This window comes from Mustela lutreola, chromosome 13 (assembly GCF_030435805.1).
Source record: "Mustela lutreola isolate mMusLut2 chromosome 13, mMusLut2.pri, whole genome shotgun sequence".
NCBI lineage: Eukaryota > Metazoa > Chordata > Mammalia > Carnivora > Mustelidae > Mustela > Mustela lutreola.
The window spans coordinates 78,576,212-78,598,645 of record NC_081302.1 but is presented as its reverse complement, the minus strand read 5'-3'; the positions used below and the strand labels follow the sequence as shown (position 1 = coordinate 78,598,645).

General features: G+C 37.5%; 1 protein-coding gene across 2 annotated transcripts in view; it reads right to left on the bottom strand.

The window, feature by feature from the left end:
- The window catches only part of LOC131813534 (phospholipid-transporting ATPase IB-like), a 249,604-nt gene that overhangs the window by 194,336 nt on the left and 32,834 nt on the right, over positions 1 to 22,434 (bottom strand). For both annotated transcript variants that reach the window (XM_059143871.1, XM_059143873.1), the window contains exons 7-8: positions 19,709 to 19,782; positions 14,965 to 15,034 (exon numbers count right to left, since the gene is read on the bottom strand). In XM_059143871.1, coding sequence (XP_058999854.1) covers positions 14,965 to 15,034; positions 19,709 to 19,782 — 144 coding nt within the window. The remainder of the gene's footprint in view (positions 1 to 14,964; positions 15,035 to 19,708; positions 19,783 to 22,434) is intronic.

The following is a 22,434-nucleotide window of genomic DNA, read 5'->3' as shown; positions in this document are numbered from 1 at the left end:
TAAAAAATAATGAAAATTTAATCTTAATAGCAAAGTTCAATGTCTCTAGTGGTTCTTAAGAGCAAATTAAGAAAATCAGAGTCTAAAACTGTACTGCATATATCAGATAATAAACAATGTACATAAAACTTAAACATAAACTTTGTTAGAAAACTTTTCCACCCCAGCATTTTTCAAATAATTTTAATAAGGTTGAAAGAAGTAGGAATGTTACATTCTCATCATCTCTATAGAAAAACAACATTTTTGAAAGCTTAGTCAATTTAACCAAACATCATATCATGTTTGATACATCTATGACTAATGATGTTGAACTCTGGACCATGCTTAGAGTAGCAAGGATCTAACAATACTGATTCCATGTATCACCTGATATGCTTGCATCAGATTCATCTGGAAGTCTTTAAAATACAGATTGCTGAGAGTTGCCCCCAAGATTTTTTAATTCAGTAGGTCTGGGGTGGACCACTAGAATTTGCATTACCAAAAGAATGCTGACAGTGCTGGTCCAGGGATCAAGCTTGGAGAAACACTGATCTAGAGAACGTCTCATTGCAATAAGATTATCTCAACTTTCCAGAGAGAAAACGTGGATCATCTTCAGGAGAACAAGAACCAAATTGTCATGGGTCTTTTAAACAGCAATACAAGATATAGGAAGACAGTGAATTTTTATTTTTAATTATCTAAATAAAAGACCTGTAAACTTAGAATGTTATATCTTCCCAAATACAAATATGAAAGTTTAATGCAAATATTTTCAAGCATGCAATGTCTTGGAAATTTTGAGACTCAAAAACCTACACTGAAACAGTTTGAGATGCACTTCTGTTAATCAAAAGATGCTTTACAGAAGTACAAGAGCAAGTTATCAACAGGGTCAATGTCTTCTAGATATTTATAATACATATAACTCATAAAGAATTAGTATGAAAAATATGTAAAGAAATCCTATAAACCAACAAAAACATAAATATCCCAATAGAAAAATGAACAAACAGAGGAATCAAGATGGCGGAGAAGTGGCAGGCTGAGGCTACATCAGGTAGTAGGAGATCAGCTAGATAGCTTATCTAAACACTGGAAACACCTACAAATCCAATGGGAGATAGAAGAGAAAAAGAACAGCAATTCTAGAAACAGAAAATCAACCACTTTCTGAATGGTAGGACTGGCATACAAGTGAATCCAAAGCGACAGGAAGATAGACCGTGGAGGGGAAGGGCTGGCTCCTGACAAGTAGCAGAGCAAGGAGCAAAAAATCAGGACTTTTAAAAGTCTATTCCACTGAGGGACATCGCTCCAGAGGCTAAACCGGGGTGAAGCCCACATGGGGTCAGCTTGGCCCCAGGACGCGCAGGGTCACAAAAGGATCAGGGGTGTCTGAGTGTCACAGAGCTTGCAGGTATTAGAATGGGGAAGCTGGATACAGAGACAGAGCTGAAGAGTGAGCTCTCAGCTCAGGGTTACCTTGAACCAGTCACAGCCTAGGTGAGCTCAGAGCACGGCTAGAGGCCAGGGAGACGGGAGTTATTGGGTGCTGTCCTCTGGGGGCACACTGAGGAGTGGGGACCCGAGCTCTCGGCTCCTCTGGATTAGAGACTGGGAGGCCAACATTTTCATTCCCATCCTCCAGAATTCTACGGAAAGCATTCAGGGAACAAAAGTTCCCGAAACCGAACCTGAGCGGATAACTCAGCCTGGCCCCTGGTAAGGACGATGCAATTCCGCCTCAGGCAAAGACACTTGAGAATCACTACAACAGACCCCTCCCCCAGAAGATCAATAAGAAATCCAGCCAGGACCAAGTTCACCTACCAAGGAGTACAGTTTTAATACCAAGGAGAGCGGCAGAATTCCAGAGAAGGAGAAAGCAAAGCACTGAATTCATGGCTTTCTCCCTATGATTCATTAGTCTTGCAGTTAATTTAATTTGGATTTTTTTTTCAATTTTTTTCTTCTGCTGCTAAATTTCTTTTAACTTTTACCCTTTCATTTTTTAATGTTTTTTAACGAGTTTATCTAATATATATATATTTTTTCTTCTTTATATTTTTTCCTTATTCATTTTCTTTTTATAATTGTTTCTTTTTTTTTCCTGAACTTCTTTTTATCCCCTTTCCCCCCATCCCCCACGATTTGGGGTCTCTTCTGATTTGGTTAAAGCATATTTTCCTGGGGTTTTTGCCACCCTTTTAGTATTTTACTTGCTCCTTCATATACTCCTATCTGGACAAAATGAACAGAGGCAGTACCAACGGCTGGGGATCTAATCAATACAGACATTAGTCATATGTCAGATCTAGAGTTCAGAATGACGATTCTCAAGGTTTTAGCCAGGCTCGAAAAAGGCATGGAAGATATTAGAGAAACCCTCTCGGGAGACATAAAAGCCTTTTGTGGAGAAATAAAAGAACTAAAATCTAACCAAGTTGAAATAAAAAAAGCTATTAATGAGGTGGATTCAAAAATGGAGGCTCTCACTGCTAGGATAAATGAGGCAGAAGAAAGAATTAGCAATACAGAAGACCAAATGACAGAGAATAAAGAAGCTGAGCAAAAGAGGGACAAACAGCTACTGGACCACGAGGGGAGAATTTGAGAGATAAGTGACACCATAAGACAAAACAACATTAGAATAATTGGAATTCCAGAAAAAAAAGAAAGAAAGAGGGGAGAAGAAGGTGTATTGGAGAGAACTATTGGAGAGAATTTCCCTAATATGGCAAAAGGAACAAGCATCAAAATCCAGGAGGTGCAGAGAACCCCCCTCAAAATCAACAAGAATAGGTCCACATCCCGTCACCTAATAGTAAAATATACAAGTCTTAGTGACAAAGAGAAAATCCTGAAAGCAGCCCGGGAAAAGAAGTCTGTAACATACAATGATAAAAAATATTAGAATGGCAGCAGACTTATCCACAGAGACCTGGCAGGCCAGAAAGAACTGGCATGATATATTCAGAGCACTAAACGAGAAAAACATGCAGCCAAGAATACTATATCCAGCTAGGCTATCATTGAAAATAGGAGAGATAAAAAGCTTCCAGGACAAACAAAAACTGAAAGAATTTGCAAACACCAAACCAGCTCTACAGGAAATATTGAAAGGGGTCCTCTAAGCAAAGAGAAGCCTAAAATTAGTAGATCAGAAAGGAACAGAGGCAATATACAGTAACAGTCCCCTTACAGGCAATACAATGGCACTAAATTCATATCTCTCAATAGTTACCCTGAATGTTCATGAGCTAAATGCCCAATCAAAAGACACAGGGTATCAGAATGGATAAAAAAACAAAACCCATCTATATATTGCCTACAAGAAACTCATTTCAGCCCTGAACCACCTCCAGATTTAAAGTGAGGGGGTGGAAAAGAATTTACCATCCTAATGGACATCAGAAGAAAGCAGGGGTGGCAATCCTTAGAGCAATTAGATTTTAAGCCAAAGACTATAATAAGAGGTGAAGAAGGACATTCTATCATACTCAAAGGATCTGTCCAACAAGAAGATCTAACAATTTTAAATATCTATGCCCCTAACGTGGGAGCAGCCAACTATATAAACCAATTAATAACGAAATCAAAGAAACACATCAACAATAATACAATAATAGTAGGGAACTTTAACAATCCCCTCAGTGAAATGGACAGATCATCCAAGCAAAAGATCAACAAGGAAATAAAGGCCTTAAATGACACACTGGACCAGATGGACATCACAGATGTATTCAGAACACTTCATCCCAAAGCAAAAGTATACATACATGTTCTTCTCTGGTGCACATGGAACATTCTCCAGAAGAGATCACATCCTGTAACCTAAATCAAGTCTCAACTGGTATCAAAAGATTGGGATCATTCCCTGCATATTTTCAGACCAATGCTCTGAAGCTAGAACTCAATCACAGGAGGAGAGTTGGAAAGAACCCAAATACATGGAGACTAAGCAGCATCCTTCTGAAGAATGAATGGGTCAACCAGGAAATTAAAGAAGAATTGAAAAAATTCATGGAAACAAATGATAATGAAAACACAACGGATCAAAATCTGTGGGACACAGCAAAGGCAGTCCTGAGAGGAAAATATATAGCAAAACAAGCCTTTCTCAAGAAACAAGAAAGGTCTCAGGTACACAACCTAGCCCTACACCTAAAGGAGCTAGAGAAAGAACAAGAAAGAAATCCTAAACCCAGCAGGAGAAGAGAAATCATAAAGATCAGAGCAGAAATCAATGAAATAGAAACCAAAAAAATAATAGAACAAATCAACAAAACTAGGTGCTGGTTCTTTGAAAGAATTAATAAGATTGATAAACCCCTGGCCAGACTTATCCAAAAGAAAAGAGAAAGGACCCAAAAAAATAAAATCATGAATGACAGAGGAAAGATCACAACTAACACCAAAGAAATACAAACAATTATAAGAACATACTTTGAGCAACTCTACGCCAACAAATTTGACAATCTGGAAGAAATGGATGCATTCCTAGAGACATATAAATTACCACAACTGAACCAGGAAGAAATAGAAAGACTGAACAGACCCATAACCAGTAAGGAGATTGAAGCAGTCATCAAAAATCTCCCAACAAACAAAAGCTCAGGGCCAGATGGCTTCCCAGGGGAATTCTACCAAACATTTGAAGAAAAACTAATTCCTATTCTCCTGAAACTGTTCCATAAAATAGAAATGGAAGGAAAACTTCCAAACTCATTTTATGAGGCCAGCATCAACTTGATCCCAAAACCAGAAAACGATCCCATCAAAAAAGAGAACTACAGACCAATATCCTTGATGAACACAGATGCGAAAATTCTCACCAAAATACTAGTCAATAGGATTCAACAATACATTAAAAGGATTATTCACCACGACCAAGTGGGATTTATTCCAGGGCTGCAAGCTTGGTTCAACATCTGCAAATCAATCAATGTGATACAACACATTAATAAATGAAAGAACAAGAACCATATGATACTCTCAATAGATGCTGAAAAAGCATTTGACAAAGTACAGCATCCCTTTCTGATCAAAACTCTTCAAAGTGTAGGGATAGAGGGCACATACCTCAATATCATCAAAGCTATCTATGAAAAACCCACCACAAATATCATTCTCAATGGAGAAAAACTGAAAGCTTTTCCGCTAAGGTCAGGAACACGGCAGGGATGCCCATTATCACCACTGCTATTCAACATAGTACTAGAGGTTCTAGCCTCAGCAATCAGACAACAAAAGGAAATTAAAGGCATCCAAATTGACAAGGAAGAAGTCAAACTATCACTCTTCGCAGATGATATGATACTATATGTCGAAAACCCAAAAGACTCCACTTCAAAACTGCTAGAACTTATACAGGAATTCAGTAAAGTGTCAGGATATAAAATCAATGCACAGAAATCAGTTGCATTTCTCTACACCAACAACAAGACAGAAGAAACAGAAATTAAGAAGTCAATCCCATTTACAATTGCACCCAAAACTATAAGATACCTAGGAATAAACCTAACCAAAGAGGCTAAGAATCTATATTCAGAAAGCTATAAAGTACTCATGAAAGAAATTGAGGAAGACACAAAGAAATGGAAAAATGTTCCATGCTCCTTGATTGGAAGAACAAATATTGTGAAAATGTCTATGCTACCTAAAGCAATCTACATATTTAATGCAATTCCTATCAAAGTACCATCCATCTTTTTCAAAGAAATGGAACAAATAACCCTAAAATTTATATGGAACCAGAAAAGACTTTTAATAGCCAAAGGAATATTGAAAAAGAAAGCCAAAGTTGGTGGCATCACAATTCTGGACTTCAAGTTCTATTACAAAGCTGTCATCATCAAGACAGCATGGGACTGGCACAAAAACAGACACATAGATCAATGCAACAGAATAGCAAGGCCAGAAATAGACCCTCAACTCTATGGTCAACTATTCTTTGACAAAGCAGGAAGGAATGTCCAATGGAAAAAAGACCACCTCTTCAATAAATGGTGTTGGAAAAATTGGACAGCCACATGCAGAAAAATGAAATTGGACCATTTCCTTACACCACACAGAAAAATAGACTCAAAATGGATGAAGGACCTCAATGTGCGAAAGGAATCCATCAAAATCCTTGAGGAGAACACAGGCAGCAACCTCTTCGACCTCAACCGCAGCAACATCTTCCTAGGAACATCGCCAAAGGCAAGGGAAGCAAGGGCAAAAATGAACTATTGGGATTTTATCAAGATCAAAAGCTTTTGCACAGCAAAGGAAACAATTAACAAAACCAAAAGACAACTGACAGAATGGGAGAAGATATTCGCAAACGACATAGCAGATAAAGGACTAGTGTCCAGAATCTATAAAGAACTTAGCAAACTCAACACCCAAAGAACAAATAATCTAATCAAGAAATGGGCAGAAGACATGAACAGACATTTCTGCAAAGAAGACATCCAGATGGCCAACAGACACATGAAAAAGTGCTCCATATCACTCGGCATTAGGGAAATACAAATCAAAACCACAATGAGATATCACCTCATACCAGTCAGAATGGTTAAAATTAACACGTCAGGAAATGACAGATGCTGGTGCGGATGCAGAGAAAGGGGAACCCTCCTACACTGTTGGTGGGAATGCAAGCTGGTGCAACGATTCTGGAAAACAGCATGGAGGTTCCTCAAAGTGCTGAAAATAGAACTACCCTATGACCCAGCAATTGCACTACTGGGTATTTACCCTAAAGATACAAACGTAGTGATCCAAAGGGGCACGTGCACCCGAATGTTTATAGCAGCAATGTCCACAATAGCCAAACTATGGAAAGAACCTAGATGTCCATCAACAGATGAATGGATAAAGAAGAGGTGGTCTATATACACAATGGAATACTATGCAGCCATCAAAAGAAATGAAATCTTGCCATTTGCGATGACGTGGATGGAACTAGAGGGTATCACGCTTAGCAAAATAAGTCAATCAGAGAAAGACAACTATCATGTGATCTCCCTGATATGAGGAAGTGGAGATGCAGCATGGGGGGGTTAAAGGGGTAGGAGAAGAATAAATGAAACAAGATGGGATTGGGAGGGAGACAAACCATAAGTGGCTCTTAATCTCACAAAACAAACTGAGGGTTGCTGGGGTGAGGGGGGTTGGGAGAGGGGGGTGGGGTTATGGACATTGGGGAAGGTATGTGCTATGGTGAGTGCTGTGAAGTATGTAAACCTGGCGATTCACAGACCTGTACTCCTGGGGATAAAAATACATTATACGTTTATTTAAAAAAAAAAAAAAAAAAGATGGGGCCACTGAAACCACACCGCAAAATGGTGCCTGCCCTCCCGAAGGAAACTCGGCCTGTCCCAGTTGCTCAAACCCTACAGATTAGGAGAAAATTGCAAACAAACAAACAAACAAACAAACAAAAAGAAACAAAGAAAGAAAAAGAAAAATGTACAAACAACATGAACAAATTATTTCCCAGAAAAAGAAAATATGTATTACCAGCATGCTCTAAAACAGATGCTCAAGGGTGATAGATTAATGAATTAAAAAAGAAAAAACATTATCATATCGAGACAATAAAAAAAATAGTAAAAATCTTTAAAATAAAATTCTAGAAAAATAGAATTCTTAGCATAACTTCAGAAATTTGGTAAAGCATACAAAAAGCAACTATCCACACTTAACTATAAAATGTTAAAGCATTTCCATGTTTGAATCAAGAAGAGACTAAGTTCTATCACCAAATTTATTTGCAACTGCTCAGGAGTTTCTAGGTAATGCCGTAAGACTGGGATAAAAAGAAATTACATGATTACTGAAAAGTAAACACCAAAAATGAACCAACTTTTAAAGAAAAATTTTATTACCCAAAAAGTCCTATCTGCTTGACTTAAAAATCATAAAAATGTATAAGAGAGATGTAAGGTGGCTGGATTTAAGATTAATAAACAAAAATAAATATAGATGTATCTTAATTAAACATTCACCCCATACTAGACAGCTGGCTATTGCTAATAAAGCTGCTATAAACATTTGCATAAAGGTTGTTTGTCAATGTGAACATAGGTTTTCATCTCTCTGGGATAGTACAATTATTGGGTTGTCTAATATTTGCATGTTTAATTTTATACAAAACCACCAAAATGTTTTCTCAAACGGCTATATCATTTTATATTTTACCCATTGTGTTCAAATGATCCAGTTTCTCCACATCCTTACCTACATTTGGTGTTGGAACTATTTTTAATTTGGGCCATTCTGATAGGTGTGTATTAACATTTCCCTTTTATTTTAATTTGCACTTCCCTAATGGCTAACGATGTCAAAACTATCTTCTTGTGCTTATTTTATTATCCTGTCCTAGGAAATGTCTCTTTTTGCCCATTTTCTAATTGACTTGTTTGGTTTAGCTTTTTTGTTGTTGTTTTCTGTAGAGTTTTGAGAGTTCTTTATATATTCTATATATGAGGCCTTTGTCAGGTATGTGGTTTGCAAATATTTTCTCCCTGTTTTCAGCTTGTCTTTTCATCCTCTTCAAAACCAAAAACTTTTCATTTTAATGAGGTCCAATTGATCAGTTTTTCCTTTTCTGGGTCATATTTTTAGGATTGATTCTAAAAAATCTTGGCCTAATCTAAATTCTGACGATTTTTTTTCCCATATTTTTATAGTTTTACATTTTACATTTAAGTTATAATAAATCATTAGTTAACTTTTGTATAAAGTATGAAAGTTAGGTCAAGAGTTCTTTAATTTGTTTTTTCCTATGAACATACAATTGCTCCAGCACTGTTTGTTGAAAAGATCATCTTTTCCTCCAATGAATTGCTTTTGCTCCTTTGACAAAATCATTTGGGGATATTGGTGTAGATCTGTTTCGGGGTTTTCTAGTCTGCTGCATTGAGCTGTGTGTCTTTCCTCTTATCAAAACTACACATTCTTGGTAACAGTCATAGAATGACTTGAAATCAGGTAGACTTATTCTTTTCATTTTATGCTGCTTTTTCTAAGTATTTTTTTCTAGCTATTATAGTTTCTTTGCATTTCTATACATATTTTAGGATAAGCTCATCTATCCCTACAAAAGATCTTGCTGGTATTTTCATAGCAGTCACATTAAACCTGAATTTCAATTCAGGAAGACTTAACATTCTTACTATGTTGAGTCTTCCAATCCATGAACTCTGTTTATCTCTCCATTTATCTAAATCTTCTTTAATTTCCTTAATCAACATTGTAATGAAATTTTCAGCATACAGATCCTGTCTTGTTAGATTTACACTTAATTCATATTTTTTAAAAGACTTATTTATTTATTTTAGAAAGAGAGAAAGGGCAGGGGCAGAGGGAGAGAGAGTCACCAAGTGCAAACTCAATGCAGGGCTCCATCTCACAGCCCTGAGATCATGACCCGAGTCAAAACCAAGAGTCAGATGCTTAACCAACTGTACCACCCAGGTGCCCCCTAATTCATATTTACAGCATTTATAAATGACACTGTATTTTTTTTTTTTTTTTTTTTTTTAGATTTTATGCACACAATGAGCAGGAGTAGGGGAAGGCACAGAGGGAGAAGGAGAAGCAGACTTTCTTCTGAGTAAGGAGTCAGGCGTGGTGCTCAGTCCTAAGATCCTGGGATCACCACCTGAGCTGAAAGCAGATGCTTAAGCGACTGAGCCTCCCAGGTGCCCCGATACTGTATTTTTAACGTTTATTGGTACTATACAGAAATAAAAGTGGTTTTGTATGTTTATCTGGCATCCTACATCCTTGCCCAAAACACATTATTTCATTTTATTTTAGATTCCTTGGGAATCTAGGTAGACAACTTTTTCTATGTAGATGACTATGTCAAAACCAAACAGAGACAGACTTATCACTTCCCTTCCAATCTGTGTACTTTGTTTTCCTCTTATTGTACTTTCTGCCTCTTCCAGTGCTATGTGAACAAGAATAGGGAGAGCTGAGATTGCCTATTTCCTGTCTCGGGGAATGCATTTAGTCTTTACCACCTATATTTCACCACATATATTTTAATATTAGTTCTAAGTTTTTTTGTAGATGTTCTTTACCAAGTTGAGAATGTTCCCCTCTATTTCTACATTTCTCTAACCTTTTTTCATGAATCGACACTGAATTTTGTCAAATGCTTTTCCTATATTTATTGATATTATCATTTTTCTTCTTTAGCCTAAAATGGTGGATTACATGGATTGATTTTCAATTATTAAACAAGCCTTGAATACATGGAATAAACTTTTGTAATTCTTTTCATATATTGCTGAATTCTTCTTACAAATACTTTTAAAGAAGTTGGATGTCTGTACTCATGAGGGATATTACACTCTTTTTTGTTTTTTGTTTTTTCATTGTTTCTGTCTAGCTTGGGTGATCAGAGTAATAATAACAGCTTCATAAAATGAGTCGGAAATGTTCCCTCCTCTTCTTTTTTCTGGAGGACACTGTGTATAATTGATGTTAATTTTTCTTTGTATGTTTGTTAGAAATCTCCAGGGAAACCCCCTGGGCCTTGAGATTTCTTCTGGGAGAGTTTTTAAATTGTAAATTCAATTTTCTTAGTAGTTATTGGGCTATTCATTTTACCTTTTAAGGGTTTTTAAGTTTTTCTGTTATCTTTGTCATGGATTTCCAGCTTTATTCCACCATGGTTGGAGAACACACTCTCCATGGTTTCAACTCTTTTAATTTTGTGAGGCTTATTTCATGACACAGCTATCTATCTTGGTGTAGGTTCTTTGAGCACTGAAAAGAATGTGGGTCTTTCTTTTGTTGGGTATTGTTGAATGTTGTATAAATAAATATCAAACAGATCTGTTGATTAACAGCCTGTAGTTCTGTATCTTTGAGAATTTTTGATCTAGTTGTTCTGTCAATTAATGAAAGTGGATTGCTGAAGTCTCCAACCATAAATGTGGATTTATATATTTATCTTTTAAGTTCTATCACTTTCAGCTTCACATATTTGCTGTTCTGTTTTTTGATGTATACATACATTAGCATTCTTATATCATATTGTTGGATTGACTCTCTTATCTTTATATAATTATAAAAAATGTTCCTTTTTGTCTCTAGCAACTTCATTTGCTCTAGTATTTACTTGATCTAATATTAACATAGGCACTCCTGATTTCTTTTACTTAATCTTTACATGATATATCTTTTTCCATCTTTTTACTTTTTTAAAAAAAATTTTATTTGAGAGAGAGCAAGCATAAGTGGGGTTGGGATGGCAGAGGGAGAAGGAGAAGCACACTCCCAATTGAGCAGGAAGCCCCACATGGGGCTGGATCATAGATCCTGGGTTCAGGACTTGAGCGGAAGGCTGATGCTTAACCAACTGAGCCACCCAAGCACCCCCATTTTTCTACTTTTAACCTGCCTATACCATTATAATTAAAACAAATTTTGAATAGACAGCATATAGTTGGATCATGTTTTTAATCTACTAGATATTACTTTAATCTAATAGTTAATGGCATATTAATATCATTTACATTTAATAGAATTATTGATTTTTGTTTGTCCTCTTGGTTTTGCTTTTTGCTTTTTCTTGCTTTCCTTTGGGTTACTTGAACATTTTTTAGGATTCCATTTTGGTTTGTTAATAGTGTGTTTTAGTATCTCCCTTCGTATAACAATTGTAGTGGTTGCCCCAGGCATTACATTATTTATAAGCAACTTCGCACAGTTCATTTGTATCACCATTTTACAAATTTAAATGTAGAAGCCTGGTTTCCTTTTATGTTTCTTTACTCTCCCCTGTTATACATTTTAAATATTTTCTTGCACACATTTAGAACTATATTAGATAATTTTAAGATTTTTGATTCAGCCACCAAACATAATTTAGGAAACTCAAGAGAAAAAAAGAAAATATATTGTATTTAGCCTTATGTTTATCATGGTCCTTCTTCCTTTCTCCTTATGTTCCTTTTTTATGGTTTCCTTTCTGTTTCAAGACCTTCCTTTAGCCATTCTTGTACAATGAGTCCTGTGACAATAATTCTATTTTTTTTTTCCTTCAATTGGGAATGTTTTAATTCTCTCTTTATTCTTTAAAAATATTTTTCTGGGTCTATGATTCTGGACTGACAGTTCTTCCTTATCAGCATTTTTTAAATGTTATGCCATTTTTTTCTGTCCTCCCTGGATTTTAATGAGAAATCTGGTGTTATAGAAAGGATCTTTCCCCTCTAGATAGGGTCCTTTTTCTCTTACTGCTTTAAAATATTTTCTTCTTTGTTTTCAGAAGTTTTACTATTATGTGTCTTGGTATGGGCTTTTTGGGTCTATCCTTTTTGGCTTGCCCAGCTTCTGAAATTTGTAGTTTATGTCTTTTGGCAAATTTGTGAAGTTTTAGTCACTGTTTCTTCCAGTAGTTTCTCAGGTGCACCCTTTCTTCTCCTTCCAGCATCTCATGTCATTAATGTTAGCTCTTTGGTTATATTCCCACAGGTATCTGAAGCTCTACTCATTTCTTTTTTAGCCTATTATCTCTGCTGTTCAAGTTGGAAGTTGCTACTGTTTTATCTTTCAGTTCATGGATTCTTTCCTCTGTCCCTTCTATTCTGTTGTTGAGCTCATCCCTTAAGAGTTTTTGATGCCTTAAGTACTTATTGTACTTTTAAGTTCTGAAGTTTCCATTTGGGTCATCTTTAAGTCTTCTATTGCTTTGCTCAGATTTTATTTCTTTGTTGAGACTTTTTATACTTTCATTTGTTTCAAGCATGTTTGTAGTTGCACACTGAAACTTTTTTCCTTATGGATCCTTTAAAATCTCTTTCAGATAATTTTAGCATCTTATTATATTTGTGTTAGCATTAGTTGATTGTCTTTTTTTTTTAAGACTTTGTTTATTTATTTGACAGAGAAAGAGAGAGAGATCACAAGTAGGCAGAGAGGCAGGCGGGGGGTGGGGAAGCAGGCTCCCCACTGAGCAGAGAGCCCGACGTGGGGCTTGATCCCAGGACCCTGAGATCATGACCTGAGCCGAAGGCAGAGGCTTAAACCACTGAGCCACCCAGGCACCCCGATTTTCTTTTCTCATTGAGTTTGAGATCCTCTTGGTTTTTAGCATAATGAATGACTCTTTATTGAAATCTGGACATCTGGGGTATTATAAGATCCGGATATCATTACACTTTCTGTTAGGTGGCTTCCTTTGACACTACTCTGACAGGGAACAGGAGTATTGCCTCATTATAGCAAGATGGGGGACAGAAAGGCAAGTTGCACACCTGGCCTCTGTTGACAGCCAAATGGAGGGGCTCCTTATTATAGCTGGGCAGGAGTGGGAGTTCTGGCTCCCCTGTAGACCTCCATCATTACCTCCCTGGACTGAAGCGGTTGCAGCACCTTATTACTGCTGTCCATGTAGTCTTCACTGACTCAGTGAAAAGAAAGGAGGGCCTTATCACCATCCTTATTACAAAATGAAAGTCTTGGCTTCCTACTTGGTTTCTCTGACACCATATTTTTTGGGGAGTTGGAAGCCTCATTAAAGCTGGGTAAAGATGAGGGACGCCTGGGTGGCTCAGTTGGTTAAGCAGCTGCCTTCGGCTCAGGTCATGATCCCAGTGTCCTGGGATCAAGTCCCACATTGGGCTCCTTGCTCGGCAGGGAGCCTGTTTCTCCCTCTGCCTCTGCCTGCCTCTCTGTCTGCCTGTGCTCACTCACTCTCTCTCCCTCTATCCCTGACAAATAAATAAATAAATAAATAAATAAATAAATAGCTGGGTAAAGATGAAATTCTAGGCTCCACACTCAATCTTTGCTGGCACAGGTGAGAGTGGGGCCAAATTTTTACTCTGGTGTTTGACTGGGGAAGAGTGGTCATTGTCTCAAACTTTCTATCTTGCTGACTGCCCCTTTGCTGGTCCTTTGACTACAGAAAGGAGGCTTTTGTTTGGGCATTTTTTCTTTTTTCTTTTTTTTTTTGTCTGTATCAATTGGTTTTTCTGGGTTTTGGGTTTCTTCAGTTCCAAGCCTTGTATATATGACAAAAGGTATATATGACTCATCACCTTGTTGTTCCCTGGGTTCCAAGGCCCCACAATCTACCTTCTTCTATCACTCTTTCAATTTCTTCTCATATTTGTTTTCTATATAATGCCCAAAGTCTTTAGTGGTACTTAGCACGGAAAAAAAAAAAGAAAGTATGTCTACTTCATTTCCCCTGAAACAGAAGTCTACAATTGCATTTTTTAAAAAATCAAGAGGGTACTACCAAACTATTACAACAGTTAGTACTGGGGATAAAAGTGGGATTTGGAAGGTGGAGATAAGGTTTAATAGACAAAGCTCCTGTATTATTTATATTATTTTTACAAAAATGATATATTACTTTAATAAATTCTAAAATTTTTTTGCATGTTCAATCAAATTAAAGTAGCAAACATGTAAATAATCAAATGTAAATTTAAAGACTTCTTATTGAAGCAAAGTGACAAAGCAGACTCAATTATCTTAAAGATCATCTTTTTTCCATGAATAAGAAGTTAATTAGAAAACGATCTCCTTCCATTCATTATCCCAACTTACTCTGAAATTCAAATGATAATTTAAAAAGCAGTGGTATATGCACTCGGAGCTCATTTATACCCCTTTAATCTAGTTATGATATTTATTATGACAGTACTTTTACCATTGAAGAGCAAAAATATCCTCAAAACAATATGCATCAAGGCATGTTATCCTTTATATGATCTGTGTTTTATAGGACATTCTTTCTTGCACTAGTACCATACCACCTAGTTCCTACGTATTCTTTTTAAAGTACCCTGTAAATAACTAATGAGGATGAATCATATCCACACAACAGCAGTGAGATACTTTTCTTCATGAACCAAAAACAAACAAACAAACAAACAAACAAAACTGGCACCTGCCAAAACTTGACATTGTGAGTTTAAGCACAAATTAGGATTTCAAAGGTATCCTTACCTGTCGTATTTTTAGATTTGTCTCCCCATCCAGATTAGATGTTGCTACATAACATGTTACTTGAGGTTCACTAAGGAAAATAAAGCAAATAACACTGAGTCACCGTCTCTCCAAAAATCAAATTCCCAATAGTAGTAACAGTGAAACGGGACCTGCATCAAGAGCTGAAAGGGCTGTTCAAAACGGAAAGAACTCCAATTACTGTCTCAGGAAAAATTAGCTGTCCGACACTACCAGCCTAAAATTCACTATGTAGTAGAAAACTTTCTACCCTCACAAAGCTGCGTGATTACTCTTTAATCCCAAAAAGAGAAATGGCCGAGGGTGAACAGAAGAGGTTATATAGCTCAGAACAAACCAGTGTCACAACTAAAGTCAAACCTAAAATTCTGTCATTTTCTAAGATGGGTCCATTGGAGTTCCCTATGGCTCAAGCTCTATGGCCACCTTCTTTCTTCTTTTTTTAAAGATTTTATTTATGCATTTATTTATTTGAGAAAGAATGAATGAGTGAGAGAGAGAGAGAGAGAAAGAGAACCAGCTATATGGGGAGGGACAGCAGGAGAGGGAGAAGCAGACTCTCCAGTGAACAAGGAGCCCAGTGTGGAGCTTGATCCCAGGACTCTGCGATCCCAGGACTCTTGATCCCAGGGACTCTCCCAGGACTCATGGCCTGAGCCGAAGACAGACACTTAAAGGACTGGGCCACCCAGGCGCCCCTCAGTGGCCTTCATAATGAGAATAAAATCTTTAGGATAACTCTGGGCAGAGCAGGGGCTCCCAGACAAACACTACACTTTGGCTTCTTTATTTTTTTTAAGGTTTTATTATTTATTCATGAGAGACAGAGAGAGAGCAAGAACAAGAGAGAGAGAGAGAGAGAGAGAGAGAGGAAGAGGCAGAGGGAGAAGCAGACTCCCCACCAAGCAGGGAGCCTGATGCAGGGCTCAATCCCAGGACCTGAGATCATGACGTGAGCCACCCAGGTGCCCGGGGCTTCTCTATTTCTATCTAACCTCACCAGTTAAGAAATCAAGACACTGAATTAAAGAACATTTGCTTTGTCAGATTTTATTCCATGTAAAATGCAATTTACTCATGAAAATTAATTGTCTGGGGAGGAAAATGCCACAAAGAATAACAAAAATTGTCATTAAAGTTTACTTAGTCTTAAATTCAGTCTTACTCTTTGGACTGTATCTCATTTACTGAATATCAAGTTTAAAGTAAAGCAATCTGTATCGATTTTGCCAGCCAAGACCATATACCCACAAAATAAAAATATATCTTTACTAAAGATGCCAGTGACAAAACAAAGTAAGAACTTCCAAAATCTTTTTCTATTATGCCTGATTTCTTTGAGTTTATTCTTTTCTATTGTAGCTAACTTTTTAGGCTAGATTCTTAGCTCATTTTTTTGGCATTTCTTCTTTTTTTAATGAATGCATTTAAAATTAAAAATGTCTGTCAACTTAGCTGTATCATAGGAGGTTTGATGCATTCTCATAACTACTAAAATCTAAGTATTTTCCAATTTCCATTAGGATTGCCTCCTTGGCCAATGAGTTGTTTAGGGGCATGTTTTATTTCTAACATACAAGGTTCCTAGTTATCTTTTTATTACTGATTTCAGACATAATAGCATTATGGTCAGAACAAGTGGCCTGTGGAATACCAGTCTCTCAGAATCCGTTGATTCTTTCTTATGTCCTAACAATTTTGACAAGTGTTCCTATTTGTGAAGAATTGTAAAGAATATGTATACATCACTTTTTGATACATGATATACCAAAAATCTCTATACATGCCATTATTTCAAGGTTGTCGCTATGTTTTTCAAATCTTCTACCACCATAATGACTTTTTTCTCCATTTGATCAATTCCTGAAAGCAAATACTAAAACCTCCCAGTAGGATGTTGAGTTTGTAAATTTCTTGTAGATATTTAAGTTTTTTCTGTATCTTTAACCTATGACATTTCTCTGTGACTTGAAACTGTTATTATGAAGTGGCTTTTTTTCTTTTTCTTCCATGATATCTTATCTCAGATAATGCTTTTTGTCTCAAAGTCTATTGTATCTAATGGTGATACCATCTCTTCTGGACTTGTTTTCTATTTTCTGTATGTATTTTTTTATCCTTTCATTTCAATCTTCCTGAGCACTTGTGTTTTGTGAAATTCTTGTAAACAACATATAGCTGGACAATTTTATAATACTTTTTCACTTCTGAAATCTATTTGCTTTATTTGTAATTGACGATTTTTATTTATTCTACTACCTGATTAAGGGCATTTTATTTTTCCCTCTTTTTGCCTTTTTCTATTCTTTTAGTTACTTTTGAGGGCTTTTTCTTTTTCTCAAATAATTTTCCCCTTTGATATGGCTGGAAGCTCTCTATACTCTATGTCTAATCTTTTAGATATTAAAGTAAATTTTTAGACAAATATCCAGAGTTTAAGGTTTCTAGCCAATCGATATCTTTACCCTCACTCTGAACAATATGAACACCTTTCGTATAGTTCTGATTATCACACTCAAAATTAGTCTGATGTTTCCTATTATTTAGGTCTAGCTTCAGATCCAAGAAACCCAATGAAGCCAAGGGACAAATTTTCAACAATTCTGGAAAACTGTCAGCCATTATCTTTTGGGTTATTACCTTTTCCATTCTGTTTTATCTCCTTCTAGCTAATTAGAGGTTTCTTCTTTATTTTCCATGATCACATTAAATTCTCTGCTTAAAATTTTTTCACCACACAGGCAAGGTGAATTCAGAGCTCACATCTGCATGAGCCAGCTTGAATTCTCCCAGGGAATGTTTTCCCTCCACCCTATGCCAGTCAAAACAAGCACATTTCTATATTGCCCCCCTACAGCATGGTGGTTTTTACTCTTCATTCTCCCTTAACTAAGTGTATAGTTCTCACCTTTATGTAAGAATCGCCTACTTCTTATGCTCAATGAAATGGAAACTTATGGTCTTGGGGTTTGGCAGAAACACTCAGGGAAAAAGCTTATACTGACACAGGATTACATTTCAGGGTTCTTAGGATCTCAGTTCATTTTGGGACTCAATTTGGTTTTCTTACTTTTATGCCCAATCAAATAAACATTGGTGTGTGTGTGTGTGTGTGTGTGTTTGGTGTCTAAACTGTTTAATAGGGGCAGGGTGAAAACTTAGAAAATATCATCTGTAAGACTTGCAAGAAAAAAAAGTCCAAGAATAATGATTTTTGTCTCTCCCTCCTTCTCTCCTACCCCCCAAAGAGATTGGTTTTCATATAAGCAGTACTTTTTAGAAAAAAAGAAACAAAGAAAGGCAAAGAAAGTCACACATACAAATGATGTAGAGGTGATAGAAACAAAACCCTTTATGTACCTCCCTGGCTTCTGGGTGAACCCCATACTCCTAACCGAACCCAAGAGAGAGACACGTCGGCAACACTAAGTTCCTTTGTCCAATGGATTAATGCATTGATGGCAAAAGAACAAAGTGTATCTGGTATGAATAAGAACTAGCATTGGTATTATTGCTTTTCCAGAAGCTTAGACAATGGCTCTAGAACAAATCTCTCTTCCCAATAAATCTCTTCATGCTCCAAGAGGATGTGTGTCTAGAAGGCTAGGAACTTTTGTTTTTTAATCACTTTGAGTGATTATGACTTGATCTAGGTAAAGAGTTTACCCAACATGTCAAACGCAGTGGTGTTCATGACTGTAGCCACTCTTACCCACAGATGCCCCAGACTGTGTTCTCCTTACAGAGAACATGAAGGAGGGGACAGCCAAGCTCCCCAGGGGGCCCAACATAGAAGCGTATGGGGAGGTGGTCAGACATGACCTCATGGAAAGGAAATACCCATTGCAGGGAGTCTCTGTAAGTTTCCTCCAAAACAGCCAATGAATAAAGCGATATAGTTCTACAAAAACAACAGAGGCTGTGTTTTTAAACTTGGTTCTCAGATGAGTCCACTTAATGATATTGAAAAAAAATCACTTACTTCTCTATGTGAGGCACTTTGTTTATAGAAAGGGAACACCTCAGAATAGCTATGAGATTAAAATATGATCATAAGTGTAAATATTTTAAATTTGCTGAATGTCTGTAGAAATTATAGAAGTGATGGAATTAATCTAACAATTAGGAAAGAAAAAAATATGTCCAGCAAAATTAAAGAAAAGATAATAAAAGTACTGAATAGCAGTCAGCAAACTATGGCCCACAGGCTAACTCTGGGCCCTGTCTCTTTTTATAAATAAAGTTTTATTGGAACATGTCCACACCTATTTGTTTCTATATTGCCTATGGCTGCTTCTGATGCTACAACGGAGACTGCATGGCCCTCAAAGCTGAAAATATTTACTATCAGACCTTTCACGGTAAAATTTTGCTAATTCCTCAACTCTGCAGTAACTTTGCTGGTCTATAATATAGAGAATGGGATAGAGAAAGGGGTGAGAAGGGAAGGCCTATGATTTTCTTGAAATTTCTAATTCAGAATAAAATTCCTTAAATGGCAGAGCCTGGCTGGCTCAACCTGTTCAGTTCCGGACTCTTGGTTTCAGCTCAGCTTGCAATCTCAGCGTCGTGAGATCAAGCCCTGCATGGGGCTCCAAGCTCAGCACAGAGGCTGCTTGAGACTCTCACTCCCTGTCTGCCACCCTCCCCCGCACACTCTAAAATGAATAAATAAACCTAAAAAAAAAAAAAAGCTTATTGAATGCCCACTATCACAACGAACCTGGAAGAGATCAGAACCATGTCTGCAGGAAGGAACTGTCCATTGGAGGCCTTCACAATGTCACCCACATTTACCTTTTAAACCAGGAAAGAAATCACAGAAGCATGAATTTTAAAAAGCAAAAATAGAGTCAAAATGCATAAAATATTCTTAAGAAAAATTAGGATGTGAAAATCCTGGAGCCATGCTAAGAAACTTCAGCTACATTAGAACAATTTTGTTTTATGAGGGTCTTTCCTCTAAAAGAGTTGTTCTTAACTGGGGGCAGGTGTCTCCTCCCTTCCCCCTAGGGACATTTGGCCATGTCTGGAAACATTTCTGGGTGCCACAACTTCACGGGTTTTAGGAGACAATGCTACTAGGAACTAGTGGGTGGAAGCAGGGGATGCTGCTAAAAGTTCACAATGGTCAGGACAATCACCCACAACAAAGAATTTTCTGGCCCCAAAATGTAAATAGTGCCAAGTGTTGGATCCCCAATGTTGGGTCCCCCAATAATGGGTCCGTGATTAAAGGAGCAAGACTGATACAAAACAAAGGTCAAGCAAAGTTTTATTTCGCACCAAGCATCAATAACCAAACCGAACGTTCGGGGCCACGCCTCTTACAGAGAGGGCGACCCCTCTTTGCTTCACAGACTAGCTTTAAGGGCAAAGGCCATGTGGTTGGGCCTGGCCACGCACAGGTAGCCAATGAAATTGTAACACACAGAGAAAGCTGCACAGTCATGCTAAGTGACCAACCAAATTACAATTTACCCTAGTAGACATTTGAACTAGCCTTCACCTTGGTCAGAATTGGCCCCCAAAAGGCGCCCAGAGGGTGGTGCCCATACTCCTTGGTAACTAGGGAGACAGTATGCAGACCCCCACTGATCGGATGTCTCCACCTGGCCTGACCCACCCTTGTATTTGGGCTTTGTTACCTGGGACTGGTTTCCGGGACTTGTTTTTAAGTGAGTCCCCTGGGGAAGGGGCGGCAGGGACAGTTTAAGTTTTAAACAACAGAATTATTGCCTAACTGGATGGAAGCATTCTGGCTAAATAGGTCCTTACAGCAAGGTTGATAAACAGACTAATTGATAGTACTGTTTTTGCAATTATGCATTGTTCGTACCTTATCACACCATAATTGCTTGCCTAATGGTGGGCTTTTCTCTGCTGGTCTGTGAGCTCCATGCAGAGCAGAAAAAATGCCCATCTCCCTCCACCTGACACATTAGTCAATCAATCAATCAATATTTGTTGACTGAATGTATGAAGGAATTCTAACTTGTAACTAAAAGAGAAAGATGTAAATACCAGGAACAATATGTGAAGAAAGTAGTATGAGTTTTTAATGCTTTCTTCCTGTGTACTTTTTCTTTAACCCCTTGAGCATTTACACTGTGCTAGGTATTGAGGACACAGCTCTTAAAACTGGCAGGCCCTTCCTGGGCAGCTAGAAAAGTGGGGCAGAGGGAGGTAGGGTAGGCAGAGGAAGAGGGTAAAGTTCACTCCTAAACCAATTTCTGGACTATACTGAAAAAAATAATAATTTCTTTCTGAGGAGGAAAAGAACAAGGAGACTATTTTTCTTTTCATAATATGATTATACAGATCATTTCTATCTTCATTAATACAGCAGAGATTAATTAAATACTTCTGGATCAAAGTGAGGAGAGAAACTTAAAAGCTGTAAGTGTCCATAAATGCTGAGAAAAAGGATTGACAATTAAACATTCACAACTTACTTCAAGTTCACAGTGCAGTGAGCAATAAAGCATTTGTAGCTTATATAAACAACTAACAGCAAGATCTCACAATGGCTAGAATGAGACAAGTTGACACTTTATAATTAAAACTAGATTTCCCCCCCAGAAACGATATTGACACAGAAGATTATGCCCCCCGGGGATCTGATAACAGGGAGTTAACAGATAACATAGGATAACAGGTTTCCCTAAGAGTGGTCATCTCTTACAAACTTTTTCTCTTTTGCCCACAGGACCCCCAAATCAACTCCCTTTTCCTTTTGTAAACACCCAATCTATAAAGTGCTCCATTTGGTTGTACAGGTGGTAAAAGGAGTCAGAGAGACAAGAATTCCTGGTCCTTGGCTCTAGCTGTGTAACTCACTCTTCCAGTGGAAGGCAATGGCGGTAAATTAAAACTCAATCATGTATTAAAAAAAAAAAGAAAAAACCTCAATCATGTAATCAACCCTCTGCAGATAAAAGTCCCCCCGCCTCTGCCCCCACTGCAGCCACACTCCTGTCCTCTCTCCCCAACCCTCTCCCCTGAGACTCTGCCAACCAGGAAGAGATGTCTCAGGGACTTTTTTCTCTTAGTCCCAATGAGAGGAGCAAAATGCAATCACGATTAACTCTCCTGCTTGATCTCTCTCAGGGAAAGAAATACTGATGATACTTCGAGACCAAAACACTCTTACTATTGGTCTTCAAAGGCTTTTACATTGGTCAGCAAGGAATTACTAATGAGGACAAAGTATCTAGCCCCCCATGCCTTTAACTTCTACCCCAAGGGCAAATATTCATGAAGACATTCCCTGAGGTAGTCTCTGTGTAAGGTTACCTTGTACCCTGAGCAACAGCTTGTGAAGAAGCATTATCTCTAAATATTCCAGTCAATGACACAAAAGTAACACAGAGACACATTAGAAAGCATGCAGACTTCCAACCAATGAGATTTAAAGCCTTTTTTCACCACTTCAGGGCTGTATGACCT